Raw genomic sequence first — 15,962 nt, 5'->3', positions numbered from 1 at the left:
ACACCTAATTCTAGCATGTCAGTCAAGCTCTATGTGGAAATATTGGCTTCCTGAAAACTGCCAGCAACATAACAGAGACCATTAACTAGCCAACACACAACTGGTTTGTGTTTTTAATGATTTGTTCCATATTAGGAACAGGCGTAATGAATTTAAAGAGCAACTTCCTCAATACTATCTTTTCTGACTCTTCAAAAAAGAAATGTGAAATGCTGGCAATCCAAAGAGAAACAGGTGCAGGGCATTCCAAATATTGCTCTATTTAAAGCCACCCGAAAGCTCAGAGTTACAACAGCAGCTTCAGAGGATTACCGTATATCAGGTCTGTGTAGACGCAGGAGAGAACAATGGCCAGAACAGGTATTGTACAAACCTAGATATTTTTGAAATATTATTCATGTCACTACATAATACAAATTGCTATTCACTCAGTCTAGGAGTTTCTGTTGGTTTCATTCATCAAATACGGATTTTGAATAATCTGTCTGCTTCAAATTTAAGATATTTTCCTTACGCAGTGAATGAAATTATTACTCTTGCATCAATTACTTCAATGGTTTTGTAATTTTGTTACATGCTGCTTTTTTATCATTGTTGTTAGCTGCCACGAGTCTGCGGAGAGGAGCGGCATACAAATCCAATAAATAATAATAATAATAATAATAATAATAATAATAATAATTATTATTATTATTATTATTATTTTATGGGCATTTGAGGGTGGGGTGTTAAAAGGTGAGATCTCTGATACTTTCAAGAAAAATACCTTAGGCCTGATCATAGCAGTTACTTGCTTTACAATGTTGGTTAATTATTAAATTAACATTGCATTTCAAACCATAACTAGATTATTGAAACTAGGCAAGACTTTAAAATAAAGCTCAGTATGCCCAATGCATAATTTTTTTAAAAAATCAAATAATTGTTATTTACTTGTGACAATTTTGTTTAGTGTTTAATAATAGCACTCAATAGCTTTCTTACCCATTGTCAATAGCGAAGAAGTCCATTTGAGAGTTAGTGTTTTTGCACACTTCCCTTGCCATAGCAAAAATAACTTTTATTTGTATGAGTATTGTTGGGGATTTATAATAGCTTTCTAATATTTGATTTCTAAATATGAAAATATTCAAATGTGCTAAAATGAGAAAACCCCTGAAAGTAGATGGCAACACAATTATTTTGGTTCCGAAATGTAGAGTGTTTGTTTTTGTTTGTTTGTTTGTTTGTTTGTGCAGTGGAGAACTCTCTGTAAACTTAAAGGTACTTATTACAAGCATACAATGCTATCCAAATTTTGGAGCCATTTGTAAGAGTTGAAAATTATTCATTTTTGTGCACAGAAAAAGGCACATATCTTGGCTTCTGTTTCAAACAGCAAAAGAACATGGGTCAACTCAGAATCAAATGCAGATGTTTCACCAAAGTTGAAAAAATGGTGCATGAATGTCATTTGTGCTGAAGAAAAGCTGCTGTGGACACAAATCATGAGATCCAAATATATTCTTGCCAGTTGTAATAATCGGTTGCATTAAGATACTGCCATTGATGCTTATCATTTATTTCATTATGTAAATTGTTGGTGGTTTCTAGCTGATTAACATTACTGACAAGTTCTATGTTACTTCCTTGTTTAATTAGATAAGAAATAGTTGTTTAATTAGATATTTGAAAATACTTGTAGTCACTATTAACCTATTAACTTGTTACTTGTAGTCACTATTAACACTATTATTATGAATCGTATTATGACTGACTGAATTATGGATATTTTAAAAGAGAGAAAAAAAGGAAATGCTCTATATGAAATGGTAAAAATTAAAAATCCATATAAAACATATGATGTAAAATAACTTTCTTAATGTGAAGACATTTTTGCTCCTCCTTCCCTTCTTTCCTTTCTTCCTTTGCTGGAAAATCTTATTTTGGTTGGTAAACATATAACCATATCATCCAGCAATGGAATTTGGATAGTTAAGATCATTTTTGCACTTTTATGCAAAACCATTAATATTTTCAGTCTTTGTAGAAGGGTGGCATACAAACATAATAATAACAACAACAACAACAACAACAACAACAACAACAACATTTTCATTAAATTATCAAAGTACAGAGCATAAACTGCCCAATATCTTAACACAGATTTTTTTTTATTTTCCTGAATCTTTAAAAATCAGTTTGCACAGACTAGACAACCCAAATTGATTTTATAAAGTGGCATATAATAAACATAATAATAATAATAATAATAATAATAATAATAATAATAATAATAAAAATCAGGTTGTACAAGACTGGATCAGATGCCAAAATTCCTTCTAAAATTATGATGCATTTTTTAAAAAGCTATTTTTCTTTGTGATGATTGCTCTCAATTGAATTTTTCTACATGATGTTTTGATTTTGCCAAACACCTTGATGGTGACTTTTGTAAGGCAGGGTTTTTTTTCAAGTTTAGAATTATAAAATACACATGAGGATACAGTATTTTCAGCATCAGATGGAACTGAGTCTACACAGATAAACTGTAATGTTTGTGTGCATGCACTTGCATGTGTGTAAATATGTATGTTAACAAAGTATTGGAAATTCAGGAGATCAAACAATATTGTCATAAACTTGAATTCCAAGAACTAGGAATGCAAGAAGGAGCTGCAATAGAACTGTTCAGTGCAAAACATAATGCAATATATGTTTGTTAAAAGAAAAAAGATGGATAAAGTAACTAAGTTATAGCATTTAAGTTTTAGAGAAAAACCTTAGGCAACTCTTAACCAGAAAAAAAACGATATCTATGTCCAGAGCAACTTTTGTGTGAAATGCAGTCCTTTTATGAGTAGAAAATGTTCTGTACTAGCAGAGCAAGTCAAAAGCATTTATTTATTTTCTGTTGTTTCCATGGGGCAATATCCAATACATGGGTCAGAGTATGCTGAACGACTCATTGTCAGAATAGATTGTACCTTGCTGAAACCCCTACATTGAATTTCGGGGCCAGCATATTTCACTCTAAAAAAAAAAGAGGAAACAGATAGAGCCTTGCAATCTTTTTATAAGAAGTGTCAAGACAGAAATGAATGACAGAGAGACGGATACAAGCATACACTCAAGAATGCACTGGCAAAAACCCAGATGTTAGGAATGGAAAAGGTAAGATATATACATTCTGGTTAACTGATAGATTCTCAGTAGAGTAATGATTGTTCTGGCCCTCTATGGATAATCTGAAGATGACATGGAAAGTAAACGAATTTGCTGAGATCTTGCACCTGATGGACTCTCGTGAATCTGGACAGAAATGAACTCACCCTAAGACATCCTTTCTGGACTTCAACATCTTCCTCTGCTTTGTTCATTGTGATGGTTTAATGTGGGGTTTGGAGCATAATTACCATACCTTCTGATTGGTGGATACCTCTCCAACAATGAACCACTACACTGAGCTGGCACAAGCCAGAAAACAATAGAGCCTCGGTGGTGCAGTGGTTAGAGTTCAGTACTGCAAGCTACTTCTGATCAGTGGCTGCCAGCGTTTGGCAGATCGAATCTCACTAGGCTCAAAATTGATCTCCACGAACGACTTATGCAGATCTATACTCAAAAGGCAAGTTTGAATAAATTGTAGTGAATCGGTTTTAATTTTGCCTTGAATTTCACTAGGTAAATGATTAGTGTTGGGCGAACTGAACCTGCAAAGTTCGGTATACCGAACCTGAACCCGAATTTTTGCAAAAGTTCGGCAAAAGTTTGGGTTTGGGTTCAGGTTCGGAGAGCACCAGGAAGCGCCGCCACCCAGCTGTCACCTTCTGAAACAGCCAGGGAGCTGTAGGCCAGTCGGGAGGCAAAAAAGGAGGTGGGGAATCCCACGAGGAGATTCCAGGGGTGGAGCTTTCTAGGGGTGTAGCTGACTGAAACGGGGACTCTAGGAAGGATGTCTCAGTGACATCAAAGCTCCACCCCTGGAATCCCCTCGAAGGATTCCCCACCTCCTTTTGTGCTTCCTGACCGGCCGACAGCTCCCCGGCTGTTCTGGGAAGCACCGCTGCCCAGCTGTCACCTTCAGAAACAGCCGGGGCGCTTCTCAGTGGTCTCCCGAACGCCGAACCCAGAAGTTTGGCAAAAGTTTGGGTTTGGGTTCGGGAGAGCACCAGGAAGTGCCCCGACTGGCCCGGAAGGTGACAGCTGGGCGGTGGGGCTTTCTGGCACTTTCCCAAGCACCGAACTCAAATGTTCGGCAAAGGTTCGGGTGCTGAACCCGAACTTCATTGGGCTCGCCCAACACTATAAATAATATTTCACAATGTTTCTGGTACTGAAGTAGATATGGCATACAGGAAAATCATTCAGCAGTCCATCATGGCTATTGATATAGCATGCTTTTCCTGACTAATGGAAATTCACACTATTATGCTTAATCCAAGTTGGTATTATTTTCTGAGGGCTACACACTTGGTTAAATAGAATGTAGGACAATGGCTTTAGAAATAGCATTTGGGTTTGTTGTTGTTTTCTTTGCAAGTGGCACTGTGGAATACTTAAGTTTCCCATTGGCATTTTGAACAAGCTTCTGCTTCCACGGCATCAATTAAGCTGGTTTATTTCCAGTCTGCTATAACACGTCCGAAACTACTTCAAAGATGTTTTTTGTTTGATTTTTCTTGGCAGTATGACTCACTTCCTATTTGCTGAAGGAAACTCTTGTTTCATACCTTTTGGGGATTCCAAATCTTACATCCTGGGAGATAAATTCTGACTTCATGGTTTTGCAGCTCCTCTTTACCTGTTCCCAAGTGAAAAAGTTAGTGTGAAGTTAGCCAGAATTTAATTACAGTGTTCCCTTGACTTGCGCAGGGGATATGTTCCAAGACCGCCTGCAAAAGTCAAATTTCTGTGAAGTAGAGATGCGGAAGTAATGACACTATTTTTGGCTATGAACAGTATCGCAGGACATCCCCTAACACTTTAAACCCCTAAATCACAATTTCCCATTCCCTTAACAACCTTTGGATTATTACTCACCATTATTACTGGTACTCACCATTGAAGAAGATACCTAATGATCCTGATATTTATTAATATAATTATTTATTAACAATAATTTGGCGATGACGTATCACGGGTGGGAAAAACCATGTTGCAGAAAAAAAACACGAAGTATTTTTTAATTAATATTTTTTGAAAAACGGTGGTATAGACTTTTCGTGAATGTCGGATCCGCAAAAGTCAAGGGAACACTGTATTCCTCCTTTTCATCATCAGAGAGGAGATAGAATAGAATAGAATAGAATTATTGACCAAGTGTGATTGGACACACAAGGAATTTGCCTTTAGTGTATATGCTCTCAGTGTACATAAAAGATACACATTTGTCAAGAATCATGAGGTACAACACTTAATGATTATCATAGCGGGTCAAATAAGCAATCAGGAAACAACCAATATTAATACCAACCATAAGGATACAAGCAATAAGTTACAGTCATACAGTCATAAGTGGGAGGAAATGGGTGATAGGAATGATGAGAAAAAACTAGTAGTAATAGTAGTGCAGACTTAGTAAGTAGTTTGACAGTGTTGAGAGAATTATTTGTTTAGCAGAGTGATGGCACCCAGGAAAAAACTGTTCTTGTGTCCAGTTGTCTTGGTGTACAGTGTTCCATAGTGATGTTTTGAGGGTAGAAGTTGAAACAATTTATGTCCAGAATGCAAGGGGTCAGTAAATATTTTCACAGCCTTCTTTCTGACTCGTGCAGTATACAGGTCCTCAATGAAAGGCAGGTTTGCAGCAATTGTTTTTTCTGCAGTTCTAACTATCCTCTGAAATCTGTGTCTGTCTTGTTGGGTTGCAGAACCAAATCAGGCAAACTGCCAGAGGTCTAACAGTGGACCCCTGATGGTTTTCAAGTGGGATATCACTAGCCTTTCGAAGGTTTTCATAACTATAGATGTTAGAGCAACTGGTCTATAGTAATTCTGTTCCTTGATGGAGGGCTTTTTTGGCACTGCGATGATAGTGGAGCATTTGAGCAAGAAGGAACATGGTATATCGCTAGTGATTTGTTGAAGATTGGGTTAAGAGGGGAGACAATTGGTCAGCACAGACTTTTAAGCAAGAAGGAGTTATCTTGTCTGGCTCTGGTGCTTTCCCTGACTTCTGTGAAATAGATTTTACACTTCCTTTTCTAAGATTACCAGGATGCAGAGTGCTAGACTTCTGAGGTTTTATTCTTTGTCTGACTGACTCACATCTTTGTGTTGAATGATGGTGAGAAGCTTTTTGATCTGAAGCAGTGAAGGGTACAGAAGAGGTTTTTCTCAACAGGTCAAGTCAGCAATAATGGGGATCAGTGTTCCCTCTAATTATTTTTTGGGGTGGGCGGAAAAGTATAGTGTCTGAGCGGCAGTCCCTTCGGGACTGGGTGGCACAGAAATAATAAATAAATAAATAAACAAACAAACAAACAAACAAACAAACAAACAAATAAATAAAAAACCCACCCTGTTTTGCCTCAGAGAATTTCAAAATAAAATACTGTACTGAGTGTCTATAACAGTGAGCTCATAATAGGGCAACCCTATCAATATCAAAATGCCACTTAAATAGTTGAGCTAGTTTCAAACTAGATTTTGATTTTCTTTCTCTCTTCCTTACTCCCATTCTTTTTCTTTCTCTTTTCCTTCCTCTCTTTTTTCTATCTGTTTCTCTCTCTTCCTCTCTTCCTCTCTCTCTCCTTCCCTCTCACTCTTTCCCTCTCGGCTTCTGGGCAGGTTTGGAAAACTCTGAGTTGACGATGATTTTTAAGTGAGCGATTGCTCACTGCTCAGCTTAGAGAGAACTATGATGGGGACCATCACCAAATACCCCATAACTGTGCTGAGGGTTTGGGAAATGAAAATAATTATGATCAAAGTTACAGTAAACTTCAGTGAAGTTTCATCGCACATTTCATTGCTTTGCCATAACTACAGAAGGTGGTGGACATCTAGGTAATCTGGTCCAAAGCTTTATCTGGTGGGACAATAAGAGATAATAATAACAACACAGTCATTACTGGCAATGTTTGGACTATAGGCAAAGCCTAACATGAACCCCAGGTTCATTTTAGTTGAATACGTTTATTTCTTGTAGATGCTTCTTCTTTGCAAGTAGGAAGTTGAGACAGAACCTTCTCCCATTTTGGGTCCTCTATAGCTGGCTACCTATTTATTTATTATTATTTATTTTATTCATTAGATTTGTATGCTGCCCCTCTCCGAAGACTCGGGGCGGCTCACAACAGTAATAAAAAACATAATAGTAATGGAACCAATCTAATATTAAAAAACATAAAAAACCCTATCATTATTTAAAAAACCAAACAGCACATTCATACCAAACATAAAACAAAGTATAAAAAAAGCCTGGGGGAAAGGTGTCTCAACTCCCCCATGCCTGGTGGTATAAGTGAGTCTTGAGTAGTTTACGAAAGACAAGGAGAGTGGGGGCAGTTCTAATCTCCGGGGGGAGTTGGTTCCAGAGGGCCGGGGCCGCCACATAGAAGGCTCTTTCCCTGGGGCCCGCCAAATGACATTGTTTAGTCGACGGGACCTGGAGAAGGCCAACTCTGTGGGACCTTATTGGTCGCTGGGATTTGTGCGGTAGCAGGTGGTTCTGAAGATACTCTGGTCCTCTGGTCCACTGCCATGTAGGTATACTGAGTTATACTGCCCCCAATACAGTTGTATTACTGAGCCTTCAGAATAATACTCTTGATAATTGTTTTTCAACTTTGGCAACTTGTGTCCCAAACTGTTATGTTTCTTAATACAATACAAAAATAGAATATTGATTCATATGCAAAGAAAGAAAGAAAGAAAATAAGGAAGGAAAGAAGAAACCAGATTACTTACAGGACTGCCTTCTGCCGCGTGAATCGCAGCAGCCGGTTAGGCCCCACAGAATTGGCCTTCTCCAGGTCCCGTCGACCAGACAACATCATCTGGCGGTGCCTAGGGGAAGAGCCTTCTCTGTGGTGGCCCCGGCCCTCTGGAATCAACTCCCTTCAGATATTTGCACTGCCCCCACCCTCTTCACCTTCCGCAAGAGTCTCAAGACTCACTTATGTCATCAGGCATGGGACAATTAGATCATGACCTCCCTACTAATTGCGATGTATGACTCTGATTGAATTGGCTGACTGATTGTAATATATTGGGTTTTTAGCTTGTAGTTTTTATTTAATTAGATTTGTTTATATGCACTGTTTTATGTTATGTCTTGTGAGCCACCCCGAGTCTTCGGAGAAGGGCGGCCTACAAATCTAATAAATAATAACAATAAAAGGAAAGAAAAAGAAAGAAAGAAAAAGAAAGAAAGAAAGAAAGAAAGAAAGAAAGAAAGAAAGAAAGGCTAATTTTGAATGGGCTTCCCTAGACGTTCATTTTGGCCAGCAGCAGTCATGTTTCCTCAAATTGGGTCAGCTATTTGCTTGCTTGCTTGTAATAATTGCCTTGGAATCATTTTTCCCAGCCAGCTGTTGTCTGACTCCTAACACAGGGAAGCTCTGCAGGACATCTCTGACCCTTTGACATTAAAAAAAAAGCATGTTGATGGCTTTATTCTTTTTATAGTTCTTTCTTATTCTATTAACAAATATTAAAGTATTTTTATAAATGAATGCCATAATGATGGGTCCATTGACTAGTTGAGTTGGCTTCTGTATATTTAGCTAAGGGACTTTATTTCCAGACATTCATGAATCATATTATTAAAGCCAAATTATATTATTTATTCCCACAAGAATTTACTTTGTGCATCTAGTAAGAATACTAAAAATAAGAATAAATGGCAATAATTCGATTTGTCCCATGGCAGAACCTAAGATTTCCTAAGGCCTGGATACGTTCCTAAAAAAACATCCCCGAGTTTCATCACTGTAACAGTAGGACAACATTTAAATGTGCAGGAGGATTGCTATTAAAAGCTTTCTTCTTTATTTAATGGTGGGATATTTCTAGGTCAACCTTCTCCCAACAGACTCTGAGCAGCAAATAATAAATCAACAATGATTCAATTAAAACAAGCAACAAATGCAATAAAATTCATTTTCAACCCCCCCCATCATGCTGAACCTAGTGAGCTTGAGCCAAAGGCATGATTAAATTATGCAAATTTAACATGTTTGCAAAAAGCCAGTAGCATTGAAACCATACATACGGTACTTATGGGAATTCCATAAACTGGGGGCTACTGCTGAGAAGGCCTTATACTTTGTCTATACTCCCCTTACTAAAGAAAGTGAGGCGGACGAAATCTTAGCAAGTCCTCTTGCAAACTATAAATACTGGTTTGGTTCTGCAACCCAATAGGGAATGAGAGATAAGTACCTTGATTCACGTATTAAACGTTTGGCCCAGTGGGAAGCCCATATTAAAACAACATATCTCATGGGTGGCCAGAATAGGAAAACAACATTTAATACAGCGCAATTTCTGAGTAAAATGGTCTGACTGAGGCATATGTGGACCTAAAAGCCAGCAGGGTGGAAGCAGCGCGGACATGAGGTGGGAGTTGATTCCAAAGAGCCGGGGTGGCAACAGAGAAGGCTCTCCCCTGAGGTCCCACCAGTCTACATTGCTTGGCTGATGGGACCCAGAGGAGGCCAACTCTGTGTGCTCTAATTGGTCTCTGGGAAGTATGTGGCAGGAGACGGTCCCGTAAATAATCTGGCCCTAAGCTATATAGGGCTATATACCTTGAATTCAATACCTTGAATTGTGCCCAAAGACTCACGGAGTATAGATGTTATATGGGTGTACCAAAGTACACCCATGACAACTCGCACGGCTACATTCTAGATAAGGGCTACCTTTGAAAAGTGTTCGGAAACTTCAGATCGTGCAGAATGCAGCTGCGAGAGCAATCATGGGCTTTCCCAAATATGCCCATGTCATACCAACACTCCGCAGTCTGCACTGGTTGCCAATCAGTTTCCGGTCACAATTCAAAGTGTTGGTTATGACCTAAAAAGCCCTACATGGCACCGGAACAGATTATCTCCGGCACCGCCTTCTGCTGCACGAATCCCAGCGACCAGTTAGCTCCCACCAAGTGGGCCTTCTCCGAGTCCCGTCAACTAAACAATGTTGTTTGGCGGGACCCAGGGGAAGAGCCTTCTCTGTGGCGGCCCTGGCCCTCTGGAACCAACTCCCCCCAGAGATTAGAACTGCCCCCACCTCCTCGCCTTTCGTAAGCTCCTTAAAACCCACCTCTGCCATCAGGCACGGGGGAACTGAGATATTCTTTCCCCCTAGGCTTCTACAATTTATGCATGGTATGTTTGTATGTATGTTTGGTTCTATAAATAAGGGTTTTTTAGTTGTTTTAGTATTGAATTGTTACATGCTGTTTTTATCACTGTTGTTAGCCGCCCCGAGTCCACGGGGAGGAGCGGCAGACAAATCCAATAAATAAATAGATAGATAGATAGATAGATAGATAGATAGATAGATAGATAGATAGATAGATAGATAGATAAATTGAAGTCTAATTATATCTGCCTGCCTGCCTGCCCGCCTGTATGTATGGTCTTTTTCCCCTTTTCTGTTGAGTCACCCTGGTATACCCAAATATGGGAAGGATTCTTCTACTTCCTTTTTGCCTCTCGGTCACTCCAGGGGCCATCCAGGCAATTGCTTATAGCCAACAGACTATTTTCTATTTTCTAAATATGTGAAAATATTCTAAATATTTTCCTGATAATGAAAATGAAGGGAGACTAGTATAGATCTATTTCAAGTTGTTGGTGTATGACTAGCTGTTGAGAGCTAAATAGCTTGAAATAGATCTATACTAGTCTCCATTTTCATTATCAGCAAAAATATGTTACACGTGCACACACGCACACACACAAATCCTCTGTAGTTGATTTACAATTCTTTAGGTGTGTATTGGTATGAGCAATGTAACTCTTTTTTGACTAGAGAACATTCAGGCAACTTATAAAAAATATGAAACAGATATGTTTGCTTTTAAATTAAATTTCAATGAATTTAATTTTTAATAACAACATCCCTATTTTAAAGTCTGTCTGTCTGATTTATAACTGGGACAAAATGATTGCACTCAAGACTCATATTACAATATGTGTGTGGTGCATTATTTTACATCCAGTACATTTTAATGGTGCATTCTCTCATGTCCCACTCAGTATTTATATCAGGTTACAGTATTTGGTATTAATCCACTGACCTACAGTGGTTTCCCCCTCCCTCTCTTATACATATAGAAACATAGAAACATAGAAGTCTGACGGCAGAAAAAGACCTCATGGTCCATCTAGTCTGCCCTTTAAAAATTTTTTTTTTTAAAAAAAAATGAATAAAAACTCACCCTTTATTCAAAATTAGGCATACATGACTGAAAACGCAGGGTTAAAACAGCACAGAAGCAGATACTATCTCTTTTAGAGCCAGCTTTGATCTATGTCTGGTAAGGGACTTGTACAAATTACCATCTAGTCTGCCCTTATACTATTTTCTGTATTTTATCTTAGGATGGATATATGTTTATCCCAGGCATGTTTAAATTCAGTTACTGTGGATTTATCTACCACGTCACACAAATCCTAGAGCCTGCACATTTTAGGTTATAAATTAAAAACTGACTCAGTGCCTCTTTACCATTAATGTAAGTGTAGTAAATGAGTTAGCATACTTTATTCTAGACCAGTGATGGCGAACCTATGGCACCGGTACCACAGGTGCCAAGCGGAGCCATATCTGCTAGCACGTGAGTCATTGCCCTAGCTCAACTCCAACATGCATGTGTGTGCTGGCCAATTGATTTTTGGCTTGCCCAGAGGCTCTGGGAGGATGTTTTTGGCTTCAAGAAAGCCTCCAGGGCAGGGGTGGACAATTAATTTTGCCATAGGGCCGCATGAGAAATTGGGATGGTTTTAGAGGGCCAGACTAATTAAAAATTAAAAATAATTAAAAATAATTAAAAATAATTAAAAATAATTAAAAATAATTAAAAATTAAAAAAAATTAAAAAAAATTAAAAATTAAAAATTAAAAATTAAAAATTAAAAATTAAAAATTAAAAATTAAAAATTAATTAAAAATTAAAAATTAAAAATTAAAAATTAAAAATTAAAAATTAAAAATTAAAAATTAAAAATTAAAAATTAAAAACTAAAAACTAAAAACTAAAAACTAAAAACTAAAAACTAAAAACTAAAAACTAAAAACTAAAAACTAAAAACTAAAAACTAAAAACTAAAAACTAAAAACTAAAAACTAAAAACTAAAAACTAAAAACTAAAAACTAAAAACTAAAAACTAAAAACTAAAAACTAAAAACTAAAAACTAAAAACTAAAAACTAAAAACTAAAAACTAAAAACTAAAAACTAAAAACTAAAAACTAAAAACTAAAAACTAAAAACTAAAAACTAAAAACTAAAAACTAAAAACTAAAAACTAAAAACTAAAAACTAAAAACTAAAAACTAAAAACTAAAAACTAAAAACTAAAAACTAAAAACTAAAAACTAAAAACTAAAAACTAAAAATTAATTAAAAATTAAAAATTAAAAATTAAAAATTAAAAATTAAAAATTAAAAATTAAAAATTAAAAATTAAAAATTAAAAATTAAAAATTAAAAATTAAAAATTAAAAATTAAAAATTAAAAATTAAAAATTAAAAATTAAAAATTAAAAATTAAAAATTAAAAATTAAAAATTAAAAATTAAAAATTAAAAATTAAAAATTAAAAATTAAAAATTAAAAATTAAAAATTAAAAATTAAAAATTAAAAATTAAAAATTAAAAATTAAAAATTAAAAATTAAAAATTAAAAATTAAAAATTAAAAATTAAAAATTAAAAATTAAAAATTAAAAATTAAAAATTAAAAATTAAAAATTAAAAATTAAAAATTAAAAATTAAAAATTAAAAATTAAAAATTAAAAATTAAAAATTAAAAATTAAAAATTAAAAATTAAAAATTAAAAATTAAAAATTAAAAATTAAAAATTAAAAATTAAAAATTAAAAATTAAAAATTAAAAATTAAAAATTAAAAATTAAAAATTAAAAATTAAAAATTAAAAATTAAAAATTAAAAATTAAAAATTAAAAATTAAAAATTAAAAATTAAAAATTAAAAATTAAAAATTAAAAATTAAAAATTAAAAATTAAAAATTAAAAATTAAAAATTAAAAATTAAAAATTAAAAATTAAAAATTAAAAATTAAAAATTAAAAATTAAAAATTAAAAATTAAAAATTAAAAATTAAAAATTAAAAATTAAAAATTAAAAATTAAAAATTAAAAATTAAAAATTAAAAATTAAAAATTAAAAATTAAAAATTAAAAATTAAAAATTAAAAATTAAAAATTAAAAATTAAAAATTAAAAATTAAAAATTAAAAATTAAAAATTAAAAATTAAAAATTAAAAATTAAAAATTAAAAATTAAATTAAAAATCATATCATATCATATCATATCATAATCTAGAAAACTTGGACTGACCTCCGCGGGCCGGTCACAGCAGCAGGCGGGCCACATCCGGCCCTCGGGCTGCATTTTGCCCAGGTCTGCTCCAGGGGGATGGGGGAGGACATTTTTACCCTCCCCTGGCTCCAGGGATTCCTTTGGGAAACAGGCTGTTTCCAGCCTCCAGGGGGCCTCCGGAGGGGGGGGAATCTATTTTCGCCCTCCTCCGGCATTGAATTATGGCTGTGGGCACTAACATATGTGCAATAACACATGCACATGGTCTTTCAGCACCCAAGGAAAAAAAGGTTCGCCATCACTGTCCTAGACCATTGTTTTATACAAACGTGCCTTCATCATTTATCTGGTTCATTAAATTGCCACAATATATTCTGATAGCTTATCTAGTCCTCCTGTGTTACTCTGCATACATATATCTGGGCAAAACTTTATAGTTTATTACCTGAAAAGCTGTTCATGATATATGACCCAGTTATTTGATGGACCACTGGTGTCCAGTTTTTTTCCCTATGTATCCAGTGAGATCAGGCAGAGTATTTGGGTCCCATCACTTAAGCAATTTCATCTAGGAGCTCCTAGAAGGATACGTTCTCTGGCATAGTAGCTGACCTCAATACACAAATAGAATATCATTCTGAACATCTGATTTAATATATTTAAGCAGCAATTTCTAAAATGTTACTATGTGTAATATTTGCAAATAATATATCATATTCTCATTTAGTAAAGAATGCATCCCAAATGTTCATCTTAATGAAGTACAAATTTTGCTTATAGTCAATCGTATTTTTTAAAATTTTATTTTCCCATCGTGCACACAAAATCTTCATTCTTTCTCCTTAGAGGCAGAGCCACTGCCGTATTCCAGGTATATTGTACCTGTTCTTCTCATGATTGGCTGGATTGCAGGTTGTGCATTAATGGTTTATTATGTCTTCTCTTAACAAAAAAGGTTAGTGGTGATTACATTACCTCTAGAATAGTAAATATTATGAACTGTGACTAGAATGTATTAACTATTTTTTTTGTTATGCAGGAAAGAAGACTTTGCAACCCAACCTGAAGGCTAATGAAGATAGTCTATTTGTTAGTTTAAAAAAATACTATTTTGATAACCTTAACTATGAAAACATAATACAGTTTATACATTTTGTCTTCCAGATCTTTAATAGAAAATGAAATAAACAAATATTTATGTAACCTTCAATGAAAATTGCATTAGACATTTGGTAATAGGACAATACTGGTCCATATCCTGGCATGATTTTATATTTTAATATTTATAGAAAGAAGCATTGTTATTTGTCCTAGGCTGAGAGGCAATGTAGAAATTCATATTTTTTGTTGTTTGCAGTTAGAAAACAGTTAATTTAATTGCTTCATGGCTGTCATGTTTGCTTTGTGTTTTCCATACATTATATAGTTCTATAATGGTATTTTATTATGATTTGGGGCCTTTTAATTTTGTTTCATAAGAAGCATATTTTTTTAAAAAAAATTGTAATAATGACTTTTATGAAATGAAAGATAAAATTTGAGGTTATATTTCATTGGTCTCAATTATTTTAAAGAATAATCAGAATTATAAATGTTTCACAAATTTTGCTAATCCTTATGTTTCTTCCAATGGTTCTTCTATTTTATTTCTCTTCTCTATTTCTATTTGACTAGAAAATCTTAAATCTCATGTGTAAATCTAAACGCATACATAGCCTTATAACAATTGTGTATATGTTGCTCTAACTTTATTGTAAAGTTATGGTGACAGAATCTTATAAAGTCTGAAAATATAACTCTCCCCTCATCACCTTTACAGCCCAATAAACTAGAGAGGATCTCTTCTGGGTTATTTATGCTTCCATTCTTTATGTGGACTCATCTGAAGCTTGTCTGATCATTATGTATTCTGCAGCTTTGTGGCCTGCCTCCAAAGGTCATTCTCACATACCCTTGCAGATATATTATAACGCCCTATCTAATGTTCTGTCGGGCTCTCTGGTAGACTCCTTCCCAAAAATTCACAGGTACAAATTTCAGACACACACACATTTGAAAATTCAAAACAATGTTCTTTATAATGAAAATTCACTTAAACTAAGCCCTCTTTTGGTATAGCCAAGAGCACTCGTCTCCAAACAAACTGGTAATTTGTACAAGTCCCTTATCAGTTCTGTGATACTTAGCTTGCAGCTGTGAGGCAATTCACTGTCCTTCTTTTACAAAGTGAAACACACTTTGCTCTGGTTTAGTTTCAAAGCGGGGGAAAAGCAGCACACAAAAGGTCAAAGTCAGTAAAGCAGTCAGGAAACACAACGATCAGATAATCCTCCACAATGGCCAAACCCACAGGCTGCTATTTATAGCAGCCTCACTAATTACCACAGCCCCACCCAACCACAGGTGGCCTCATTTTCTTTGATAATAATCTCTCTGTTGTTGTTGCTTATGCATCGCTCT

At 34.9% G+C, this 15,962-nt stretch overlaps 1 protein-coding gene across 1 annotated transcript; it reads left to right on the top strand.

The window, feature by feature from the left end:
- Window positions 1–317: 317 nt before the first annotated feature.
- Window positions 318–14,449, top strand: STRIT1 (small transmembrane regulator of ion transport 1). Its single transcript, XM_070754125.1, has 2 exons — window positions 318–360; window positions 14,349–14,449. Exons 1-2 carry the CDS (start codon window positions 348–350, stop codon window positions 14,447–14,449), a joined length of 114 nt encoding a protein of 37 aa, XP_070610226.1. The 5' UTR covers window positions 318–347.
- Window positions 14,450–15,962: the final 1,513 nt, after the last annotated feature.

This window comes from Erythrolamprus reginae, chromosome 5 (assembly GCF_031021105.1).
Source record: "Erythrolamprus reginae isolate rEryReg1 chromosome 5, rEryReg1.hap1, whole genome shotgun sequence".
Classification (NCBI taxonomy): domain Eukaryota; kingdom Metazoa; phylum Chordata; class Lepidosauria; order Squamata; family Dipsadidae; genus Erythrolamprus; species Erythrolamprus reginae.
This window is presented reverse-complemented; position numbering and strand designations above follow the sequence as displayed.